Source organism: Ictalurus furcatus, chromosome 1, assembly GCF_023375685.1.
Source record: "Ictalurus furcatus strain D&B chromosome 1, Billie_1.0, whole genome shotgun sequence".
Lineage (NCBI taxonomy): Eukaryota > Metazoa > Chordata > Actinopteri > Siluriformes > Ictaluridae > Ictalurus > Ictalurus furcatus.
The window spans coordinates 12,206,687-12,219,042 of NC_071255.1; the positions used below are offsets into that span (position 1 = coordinate 12,206,687).

Here is a 12,356-nt window from a genome sequence, read left to right on the forward strand (position 1 = left end):
GTTAACAACTCTGTACAACCATGGTGAGTAGAAAAGCATCTCAGGAAACACAGCAAGCCTTGAGGTGGATGATTTAAAACAGCAGAACACCACAGTGGGTTCCGCTCCTGCCAGCTAAGAATAGGACTCTGAGGCTATAGTAAGCACATGTTCACCAAAAATAGACAGTTGAAGATTGGAAAAATGTCACCTGATCTGATGAGTCTTGATTTCTGCTGAAACATGCAGATTGTATAATCAGAATTTGTCATCAACAGTTGGTATCCATTTACTCAAGCTGCCTTCAGTTAACAGTTCAGGGTGCTGCTGGTGATGTAATGGTGTGATGAATGTTTTCTTGCCGTACATTAGGCCCCTTACTACCACACCTCAATCCACAACTAAAAGTAAGTGTACATAAATTTGCAAAAAATAAATGATGATACATTTTCTAAAATTGCTCTCAAGGTATAAATAATCTGTTCTGAATTTCACATCAAACAAGTGTATTAAGGTGTTTTCTCATATTGATCATTGTTTATTAGAGTTTATTTTTTACTCTCTGATGGTATGAACATTGGTTAATTATTAAGCTCCTTTTGTTAATTATTTAAACAAAAGCATTCATTAATACTACCATTACTAACTTTGTTGATGTTGCCTATGTTGTATGAATGTTGAAATTCATGGTTTGTTCATGTTAACTGATATGGGTTATTCCATCTTAAGTGGTCCAATACAGGTTGCTTGACCTTGTTGCTTGTATTTTGAGTGATTACCTCTATACATCTATGTATTGGCATTGCAAAACCACTAGATTTATTTATTTGTTTGTTTTTATTTTTATTTTTTACTTGGTTTATGTATAAACCAAAATATCTTGGCTCAGGTTGCTCCTAGCTTCTTGGAACAAAAACTGATCTCTAGAGTACATTACGAGGTACATGAACATATATAAACATTTTGCACATTTATGTTCCTTAGTCTTAGACCTTAAGTGAAAATGTAATGTTCAACATTGTTCACGGTTACATTTTTTTATAATGGGAAGAGTTCAAGTCTCAGTCTTAATTTTTACGGGATACCTAGGTAAGTATAGTATGTATGTCACTGACTGGAGGCCCATGCCAATTAGAAAACACTTCAGGTTTGAGACTTCTGTTATTTTTAAGGGGTGAGAAAGTGCAATTTTCTTTAATTCCTCTCACTTTTGGGTTAAATATCTCTGGTGGGGGACCAGACACGAACCTGAAATTTTCAGAGATATAAGTCCTCTATAATAGTATTTTGCTGTAAAAATTGTGAGTTTGGGATTTGACTGGTTACAGAGCTAGAGCTATAGATGTGGCCTTTAAGGTATCACGCGTTTCGTCACGTGTGATCACGCGGTATACTGCAAGTATGGCTCTAAGAATTTAAATTCATTTGTTGTGCTTCACACAATAACCAGCAGGTGGCGCATGGAACAAAATACTATAGCTGAACACAGTACAATGAAAATGAAATTTGTGGTCGAATGGTTCACATAAAAATATTACGTTTCTCATCAGAACTTATGATAAACCTAATTTAAACGTTTCTAATTACAAGATTATGTAAAATATAAAGTGATCATGATCAAGTCTCATAGTACAAGTACAATAACTATAGTATTTAAGTTAAGGAGGTTTTGTATGCGCGCTAGGACAATGTAGTGGTAACATGCAGTTTTATTATACCAGTGAATAGGGTTTGAGCCTCAGCTCAACTAACTGTTTTTTAAATAAACGGGGGTTTTTTTCACTGTAGAAAGTTCATCTAGATAACATTGAATGAATTCCGCACGAACAACACTGACTGGAGGCCCATGCCAATTAGAAAGATTCAGGTGATGAACTATTAGCAAATTGTCATTAATTCGTATAATTACAACAATTATTACAATTTTTTCACTATTTAGCTGTCATTTTATTTTAAGGTTCTAATAAATTGCATATATAAAAGTGTCAAATTTGTGATTTTTAGGTTATTCGTCATTTAGTACAGCTTCTGTCCTTCAAATCAAAACAGACTTGGTGGCATAATGCTTATTTATTCAGAAACAGAAGTAACTATACAAAAATGCTACTTTAAATTTTAACTCCGACAGTGTGCTTTCAGTTGATGGATGCTCCACTTATATTTTTTTTTTATTATGCCAACTCACCACTGCAGCAGGAGCAAGCTAAAGTTAATACTAAACAATAAGTATGCAAAATTTAACTAGCTTACCATATGGAATAATTAAGTAAGCAATGTTTACCTAATTTACTGATACATAGAAGTCTTTAAGCAAAGAAATGTGAAAGTACAAATCAGTAAAAAAAAAACTTAACAATAAGTGTGCAAAATATGTATGATTTTTTTTAAGTTGCACACAAGTAAAGTATGAACACAAAGTTTATATGCATACTCGAAAAATAAGTATGCATACTGGAATTGTAAGTATGCATACTTAAAAAATAAGCATGCCTACTAGAATTTTAAGTATGCATGCCAAAATTTAAATATACATACTTAAAAATCAGTTAAAGTGCAAAATAAATACAGTGGTAAGTTTTTCCCCAGATTTCTACTAGCCCTGGCTCTGTAACCAGTCAAATCTCAAACTCTTTACAGCAAAATACTATGCTAAAATGTCTTTGAATATTATCTTTGTTCTCTGAGATAAGTTGTACTCTTTTCCCCCCAGTTAGTCTTTCCTTGCCCTATTCTCTCTCCTATTTCTCAATTAAAGCATACAGTGGGGGAAATAAGGATGTCAACATTTTTTTTCAGTAAATATATTTCCAATGAGGCTATACACATGAAATTTTCACCAGACTTTGGTATTAACTCAAGAAATCCACACATATAAAGAATTCACAACATTAAAGTCCATAAATGAAGTTATATGTAATAAAGTGGAATGACACAGGAAAAAAGTATTGAACACGCTAACAGAAATTTATTTAACACTTAGTGGAGAAGCCTTTGTTTGTAATGACAGCTTCAAGACGCTTCCTGTCTGAAGAAATTAATGGGCCGCAGTATTCAGGTGTGATTTTGGCCCATTCTTCTAAACATATTGTCTTTATATCTTGTTCAATTGGATTTGAGTCAGGTGATTGACTGGGCCATTCTAAAGCCTTGATTTTTTCTCTGAAACCAATTGACAGTTTTCTTTGCTGTATGCTTTATATCGTTGTCCTATTGGAAGGTCCAGCCACGTCTCATCTTCATCATCCTGGTGGATATCAGCAGATTCTTCTCAAGAATCTCCCGGTAAAGGGCTCCATTCATCGTTCTTTCAAGTATAAGAAGTCTGCCAGTACGATGTGATGAAAAACAGCCCCACACCATGATGCTTCCACCTCCAAACTTCACTGTTGGTATAATGTTTTTAGGGGGATGTGCAGTGCCATTTCTTCTCCAAACATGGTGTGTAGTATGACAGCCAAAAAGTTCAATTTTGCTCTCCTCTGACCAGACTACACTCTAACAGTATTTCATAGGCTTGTCTAAATGAGTTGTAGCAAACTTTAAACGAGCTTCGACATGCCTTGGAGTCTTGTGGGGTGAGCATGAGCAGTGGAGTGCATTGCCTATTGTTTTTTCTGTGACGATAGCACCTGCTGCCTCCAAGTGTTTCTGGAGCTCTTTCCGAGTGGTACTTGGCTCTCAGGCTCCTCTCCTGACTATTCTTCTGATTTCCTGGTCAGAAATCTTGTAGAGTGATGTTCCACTTGAGGATAATAGACCTTTAAATAGACCATCAATTTACTAACCAAAGCTGATATTAATTTGCACAGATAGGGGGTATAATTACTTTCTAACTACTTACAGATTTCAGCTGGTTCCTTGCCTTACCTTGCCCTGGAGAACTGCTTTTTCTTAGCGTGTTCAATACCTTTTTCTTGTGTCATTCCACTTTATTACACATAACTTTATTTATGGTCTTTATTGTTGTGAATTCTTTATATGTGTGGATTTCTTGAGTTAATACTGATGTCTGGTGAAAATTTCACATGAATAACCTCATTGGAAATATATTTACTGAAAAAAATATTGACACGTCCAATACTTGTTTCCTCCACTGTACCTTCTCTCTGCACAAACAGTTCTCTAGCAGCTTTCTCTGTCTCTCTCTCTCTCTCTCACTCTCTCTCTCTCTCTCTGCAACTGTAACTCCCACGCTCATAATGTCATTAACAGGTGGTTGTCGAAAATAGAATCTTCACACACACTTATAGACATATGTGTGCTGACTGACACTCTCAAATTAAAATTTTCCTTTGTACAAGTAAACTACCCATTTGCTGTGTGTAATCTGGATCAGCGTAAAGTTGGACCAAAATTCATATGCACAGATTACAATGTAGCAGCCTGAAAGCAAACTCAGATTCAGACCATTACTCTACATGCTACCTCCACCCCTAGACACATGTCTGCCTGTTGACCTGTCTCTCCCCCTCCCTCACTCTTTATCTCTCTCTCTCTCTCTCTCTCTCTCTCTCTCTCTCTCTCTCTCTCTCTACCCACCCTATTGCCCGCTTTCTGTGGCGCCTCATGTATTTGATACTCAGAGCTGCGCCCAGCCAGGCTACAGGTCAGAGTTTTCATTACACTTTATAATTGCTAATATCTAGTTTTATCTGACCGATGAGAAAATAATGCGCTGAAGTACATGTTAATCTGTTGCTTCTATATAACTGTATATAGTATGTAGTTGTTAGAAACGAGTAGTTTTTTATATGTCAGCTTGCAAGGGCCAAAGTAGCTGGCTTACTGTGTATATAAAACGTCCACTCTTGAGAAACATTATAGACTATACCAGAAACAGGTATAGAATTCTGTCTAGAAAACGGTGTGTTTTGACAAGTTATTCTATTATATAAGAAATGGCACTTGTTCCATTCGCAGTTCATTTCTTGTGCCTTGAAATGCGTTTTTATACCTTGGTGGAGACCAAATGTCCCCACAAGGATAGAAATATCTGACAGATTTGATAGTTCTGCTCCACAGGAGGAAGACTGTTTTTAAGGTTAGGTTTAGTTGTATGCAAAGCATTAATTATCTGCATTAATAATTATGTCCAAATATTAAAATTATGTCAAAGGAACACCCTGACAAAGATAAACGTGTGTGTGCGTACATAGGGACATATGATATTTACTGGGATGATAATTGATCTCTTCTAGGACTGCATGTTAAACTGTTAAAACAATCTTGAGCCATCTTGAGTGTTGGTTTATTTAATGTCTTCCAGTTTGATCGAATTCTCACCTTTGCCTAATGCATGTCTGAATTTTTCATACCAGTGTTAATGATTGCTGCTAGTCTCATGGCTGTAAGTGTCATGTTTTGCAGTAGTGGGTAATGGTTAGACACATGCGTTCTGCATAAGAGGAGATTCTGTGTGGGATAATTTTAGCCTGTGTTGGAGTAAGTGTTTCAGTGTTTGTCTTGGGCCTGTCTTCTCTAGCTTAGCTTTTCTGTAATGACTGTATATACATTCTTAACTATTTTACTTAGAAATGGCTGGAATGGTCGTGTTCAGTAATGTTTCTGCAGTGTTCAAGCCTGTCTGGCTCTTAGCATCACTGCTAGTCTCATGGCTATAAGTGTCATGTTTTTGCATTAGTTGGTAATGGTTAGAGTTGTTGTAGTAACACTTTACACAATTTCCCTTAACCGATATTTATTCAATCTGGGGGGCATAGTGGTTAGTGGTTAGTATGTTTGCCTCCCACCTCTGGGGTTGGGGGTTCGAATCCTGCCTCGCCCTGTGTGTGCAAAGTTTGCATGTTCTCCCCATTTCCTCCGGTTACTTTGATCCTGCCCCCCCAGTTCAAAGACATTCATTGTAGGCTGACTGGTATGTCCAAATTATCCATAGTGTGTGAATGTGTGTGTGATTGTGCCCTGCAATGGGTTTGCACTCCAACCAGGGTGTCTCCGACCTTGTTCCCCAAGCTCCCTGCGATAGGATCCAGGCTTTCCCGTGACAATGTGTAGGATTAGCGATATAAAAAATAGAGGGATGGATATTTATTCCATCTATTAATACAAGTAAGTTCTCAAAAAACAATAAGATCTAATGGTTTAATTAATAGTCATGGAATTGAATTGGCAAAATGAATGTGTCAGGTTGAATGGTGGCTGCCAGTATTTAGTCCTAGAATGTTCTGTTTATTGTCCAAATTATCCAAATATCATATCACAGCACTGTTGAAAGCTCGAATCAGATTGGTCAGAAGGTGTTGAACAGCAGTTCTGACTGTGTTGCTGATTGTAATTCATTTAGATTCAGGTGCTTGTCCTAACACGCTACCATTCCTATAGTAACAGCTTATACAGGGACTGTGATGAGTGTGGTAGATGCTCCATAAACTGATATGAAAAAACGTGAGTAATTGTTGAACAATACGGTGAAGATTTCTGTGAAAAGACATTTATTTAGCATTTTTGCCAGGAGTCTCCAGTGTATCGGCTTTGAGCTTTTTAAGATTTCAGACATGAGAAAATTTTCAGGACAGAGGGCTTTGCAGAGGGTTTCTCAATAATATCTTTTTGGCTTGCTAATTTTGAGAGGCTAGTGAAGGAACACCTGTTGATTGACCAACATAATTTTTTTGACAACTATAAACAGGTGTTCCTTCACTAGCCTCTCAAAATGAGCAAGCCAAAAAGATATTGTGGTGTTAGAGAAATAAAACACTTCAGAATTTGCTGTTATCAGAAAATTATCAACGTTGGTATGGTAAGCCATCGCACCACCCTATCATTGATTATTTTTATTTATTTTTATATTTATACAGCACAGCCCGTCATGTTTTATTCCTTACTTAACACAGTTATGTGTATTACATGTAATTTTTGAAGTCCACAAATCTCCACACTGCACTGGCCTGTATCAGTGTGTAGAGATAAGCCACACAAACAGGTTTAATATTGAATAGTACACACTGTCTGACCTGAATTAATCTTTCACCTTACTGGAAGTAAACTTTACAAAAATAAGTGAATGTAATAAAGATATTATTGGCTTATTGATATTATGTTCTTTCCAAGTATCAGGCATCATATCATGGCTGCATGTTTTGCTGAATTAGATGCATATGATGAGAACATCAAAGAGGCATAAAATATGGAAGCTTTGGATGTATCAAAGTCAGGTTTTTTTTTTTATCCAGTCATCTCTTGCATAGTACAGGACAAGCCTAAGTAGATGAGGTGGTGTCCTGTTTTATGGAATTTCTCACTAACCTACCAATTTGTTGAGGCTGGTGATCATGTGATTTCAATATAATTACAAACGTTATGCTGCTGGTGATAACTGAGTCGTTTTGCTGTAACACACAGTTATAGTGGATATAAAAAAGCCTACATACCTCTGTAAAAATCTGATATTTTAGATTTTAGATATCTTAAATAAAAAAAAAAGAGAAACCGACAAATCATGTCAGATCATTTTCCATCTTTAATGTGATATAGCAACCAGCAAAATTAAGGTGGAATACAAATTGAAAACATTTAAGAAAAAAACAACCTAACCGAGTTCCATAAGTGTTTGTTAGACGTTTGGCAGAAGCCCTTATCCAGAGCTACTTACATTTATCTCATTTATACAACAGAGCAGTGGCAGCTTGGCAGTGCTAGGATTTGAACTCACAACCTTCAGATCAGAAGTTCAATATCCTAACCACTACCAATAACCTAATCCTTTGATAAAGAACCTTTCGCGTGTATTACAGCATAATCTTTTTAGGTAAGAGTCTACCAACTAGGCACGTGATAATTTGGCAATGTTATTCCACTCTTCATTGCAAAAATGGTCCAAATCTATTAAAATGTGAGGAGATCTCTATGCCCAGCCCTCTTCAAGTCATTCCAGAGGTTTTGAAAAGGATTTAGATCTGAACTCTGACTATTCCAAAGCATTGATCTTCTGAAGCCATTTCTTAATTGACCTTTTTTGTCCTTTTTTTCATTGTTGTGCTTGAAGGTCATTTTTTTAGCTGATTAATAGTGTCCTGCAGATTTTGTGCCAAAATAGATTTGGAGCTATCCATAATTCCCTCAGTCTTGAATATAGCCCCAGTCCCAGCTGAAGAGAAGCAACTACATAGCATGATGCTGCCACCACCATGCTTCACAGTAGGTATGGTGTTCTTTCGGTGATAAGCTGCCTTGTTTTTGCAGCAAATATATCTTTTAGAATTATGCCCAAAATGTTCTACCTTGGTCTTATCAGATCGTAATCGTGTTGCCTCATGGTTTGGGGTGTTTTAGGTGGTATTGGATGTTTGTTTGTTTTTTTCACGAGTAAGATTTTTTTGTCTAGCCACCCTACCCCATAGCCCAGACATGTGAAGAAGAGCAGAGATTTCTGGCACATGCAGGGTGTGAGTAGTGCTCTCCAGATATTCCTGCAGCTCCTTTGATGTTGCTGTAGGTCTCTTGGCAGCCTCCCCAATAAGTTTCTTCTTGTCCTTTCATCAAGTTTGAAGGGACATCCCGCTATTGGTGATGACCGTGTGATGTCCCATTTTCTCCACTTGTGGTCTTCATGGTGTGTTTACTAAGGTTTTGGAAATTCTCTTGTACTCCTCCTCCTGATCGATGTCTTTTGACAATGAGTTCCTTTATATGCTTTGCATGCTCTTTGTGGACCATGGCTTCATGAGTCGGATGAAAGCAAGATAATGTCAAGAAAATCTAACAGATACAGCTGATCTTTATTTGGGGGCTAATCAGAATCACTTCCTTGATGAAAGCTGTATAATTATTACTTTGTTACTTCATCTACTTTATTTTACCCCATGTTCAAACATGAGTCTGAATGTGATTGGCTCATTCTGAGCACAGCCACGTGCCCCCATTATAAAAGAATATGCACACTTATGCAACCAGGTTATTTTCAGTTAAAAATAACTTGTTGGTTGCTATATCACATTAAAGGCAGAAAAGATCTTGGTTTAATTTTTTGCATCTCAAAAAGATGCACTTTTACAGCAAGGGTGAATATATTTTTTTATATCAACTGTAAATAACTTTTTAAAAAACTACATGAACTGTAATAATTTTTCTTAAAGCATTCTTTCAGCATGAATTTTGTGTGTGTGTCAAATTGTGTAGTTTGTCACTCATCAGTTGTACATTAATGAGTTACATAATGTAATTCATTCTTCTTAAGATCTGAAATACTCAGTGTGTTATTTCATTTCTTTCAGTCTCTTCAATGAGGACTGTGACTACTGATCTGGAAGATCTTCTTGTATTCACTCCCGTCTCATCCTTCCATTAGTTAGTTTGTTTGATCTCCCCTAACTTTACTGCACTGCTTACCTCTTAACTTTGTCCTTTCATTGAATTTAATCCCTCATTCATTTTTCCTTTATACATTTTCATTCTGATTCTTTATATCAATTTCTCATCAATCTCATACCTAACTTAATTTATAATTTAACCCACTTAATTTATTATTATTATTATTATTTTTTAAAATCTTTATATTCTTAAATTTTTTCTACAAGGGATTTGTTTAATCCCTTTTGTTTATTTTTACAGCCTTCAACTCTGTTAAATTCATCGGGTACAATGTGGTCTAACTATTTCATGCAGTCTGAAGATGATGCACGAGTGGGTGGGCATGTAGGAATCGGGGCTGGGGGAGGGGGTGGGCGCAGTAAAACCAGAGCCAGATCCTCACATATGACTGAGGGCCAAGAGGGCAAGATCAAGATGGCATTTTTTGTGGCCATTGTGGGAGTGACTTTGACCGTGCTGGGCGTGGGTGCCGAATTCTGGGTGGAACTGGCACAGCCCAAACACTTCCAAAACAACCAATCATGTCAGTTGGTGCACTATGGCCTGTGGAAGGCCTGCACACGCACACTCTGGGTGTCCGACATTGACCCGGAGAGAGACAGTTGTGGCCCTGCAGAGCTGCCTGGAGGTCAGTTGTGTGCTTCTCTCTCTCTCTCTCTCTCTCTCTCTCTCTCTCTCTTTCTCTCTCTCTCTCTCTCACTCACACACACACACACACACACACACACATGAAAAAAAGTGTGTTACATCAAATGCTTAGATAGTATTTATATCTGAACCTATGTTACATGTGATACTATTTCTCTGGAGGATTTCTGTACTACACATATATGTATATGAATAACACAAATTAATTAATAATACCAATAATACCAATAATAATATCAACAACTATTATTATTATTATTATTATACTGTCTGCATTGCTGGCATATTTTGCAACAGCATGCAGATGTTAGCAAGCTCTTGCAGATCGTGCTTAATTATCTGTAAGCAGGTAATTAACCTGAACAGTTGGAGGAGAATTTCTTGGCAAATATAACACATTCATTTTCACTGTATCGTGTATATAATGAATTCAAAATGTCACATAAGGTTGTTGCTCTGATCATTTTTTCATTTCACTAACCTAAGTTACCCTAGGCATATCTAAGAGCAGCTGTATGCATGTACCTGAAAGTAATAGTAAAGGTTGCTGAGCAGTGTATTTCTACTGCCAGTCTCACCATTTACACTGTGGACTTTATTTTATAGCAATTCCAACAGTGAATTTTGAAATCTGATCGAATTATATAGGTTGTACAAAACCACACAGCTGAACACAATAGCATAACAAAATGTCACACACTGGCCTTATTTGTCATAACTTTGATTGCTGCAGAAAGTCCTGTCTTTTACCTGACATTTATTTTAGCAGTAGGAATGCCTTAGTTAACTAACTAAAACCTAGTTAACCTGTTGATCCAACTGTGTTTCATCCTCTTGTTTTTTCTCAGAGTCTAACTGCACATATTTTAAGTTCTACACTTCGGGAGAAAATGCTGTTATTTTTAAGAAAACAACAGATAAAAGTAAGTTTCAACATATAAAAGTAAATGTAACTGCTTTCTTTTTTGTCTTCCTCTTCTGACATCCTTTCCTTTCATCTTCAGTCCCATCCTTTGACCCATGCTAACACTCATTGTCTGCTTTTCTTACCCATATCTTCCTCATTCGTCTTAGAGGCACTAAAAAGAGGAACATCTCTCCTGAGATCTCCCAGTTCCCCAAGCAACACACTATACAGAAAAATAACTAATATTTGAACATTTTGATCTCTCTCTCTCTCTCTCTCTCTCTCTCTCTCTCTCCCTGATTCAGATTTGAGTCTGGCATCAGCGATGTTGGCAGTGTTCAGTTTGTTTTTAATGATGATGGGTTCCGTGTGTATTATTATGTCTCTCACGAAGAGTGTACCTTTCCTCCTCAAGCCTGCTTCTGTCTGCTTCCTCATCTCAGGTGACCCTCTTTCTTAATATTTGACATAACTTTTTGTATGTCTGAAGACATTCCTTACAGAAGTGTAAGTTTGTCCACTTAAGCTTCTGTAAATATGAGAAAGATTTCTCAGGAAAAGAAAACACTCTTTTTTCCCCCCTTTGTTTCGTAATCCCAGTTGCAACCAGTTTCAAATGCTTATGCCTTTGTTTCATGCCTGCTCTCATCTTTTGGCTTCTTTCTTTCTCTACATTTCTCTCAGGCATCCTGATCCTGCTGTCCATCTTAGTTTTCCACCAATCAGTACTGGCATTGCTGGCGAGTGATCACAGTGTCCCTCTGCACTATGAGTTCTCCTGGTCAGTGGCATGTGTAGGCTCAGCCGGGGCCATCCTTCTTGTTGGCGGCATTCTCTTCCTGTTGTTTTCTTTACCCTTTAATCCTTTCAGGAAATGCATAATGCACCAAAACAACAGTGCCTAGCAAACTGAACTCTTTTATTTTATTTAATTTTTTTTTTACTTATAAATATGCTTATAAATACTTATAAATATTTATAAAAAAAATGTACTTATAAATACTTATAAATATGCTGACAGAATTAAAGACTAACAGGTTGCAACGACTGGCAATGGTACATAAAATTGTATGATTTCTGCCAATTTATTGACACCAAAATTAGATTTTAGAAAATGCTGAATTAAGTGGCCACTTTATTGGGTAAGCTACATGAAACATTAGAATAAGCTATATGAAAAATAGCTTGTGTTGTTTGATTTTTATTAGATAATAGACACCAGCTGTTAGTCAGCTGTTACTGTTAAGGGACATAATGATCTTCATCATAAGCTGCATTCTTGATGCCCAGGATCTCCACTCTGAATGTTCTTCCTTCTTATCTCAAAATCTCCACACACTTCCACTGTAAAGTTGGAAAAAAGTAATTTGTTGTTTGATTTTTGTGTGAATATAACAAGTATAGTATTTTAAAAGTGGAAGTGTTATATATATATATATATATATATATATATATATATATATATATATATATGTGTGTGTGTGTGTGTGTG

The 12,356-nt window shown here is 36.6% G+C and overlaps 1 protein-coding gene across 2 annotated transcripts; it reads left to right on the forward strand.

Moving 5' to 3' along the window:
* The first annotated feature begins 9,020 nt into the window (after positions 1–9,020).
* Positions 9,021–12,265, forward strand: cacng6b (calcium channel, voltage-dependent, gamma subunit 6b). Of its 2 annotated transcripts, XM_053632583.1 has the most exons (5): positions 9,021–9,285; positions 9,550–9,937; positions 10,806–10,880; positions 11,170–11,307; positions 11,549–12,265. In XM_053632583.1, exons 2-5 carry the CDS (start codon positions 9,580–9,582, stop codon positions 11,767–11,769), a joined length of 792 nt encoding a protein of 263 aa, XP_053488558.1. In that variant the 5' UTR covers positions 9,021–9,285; positions 9,550–9,579; the 3' UTR covers positions 11,770–12,265. The 2 variants fall into 2 exon arrangements, with proteins under 2 accessions (XP_053488558.1, XP_053488476.1); XM_053632501.1 differs by having other exon boundaries at positions 9,021–9,937.
* Positions 12,266–12,356: the final 91 nt, after the last annotated feature.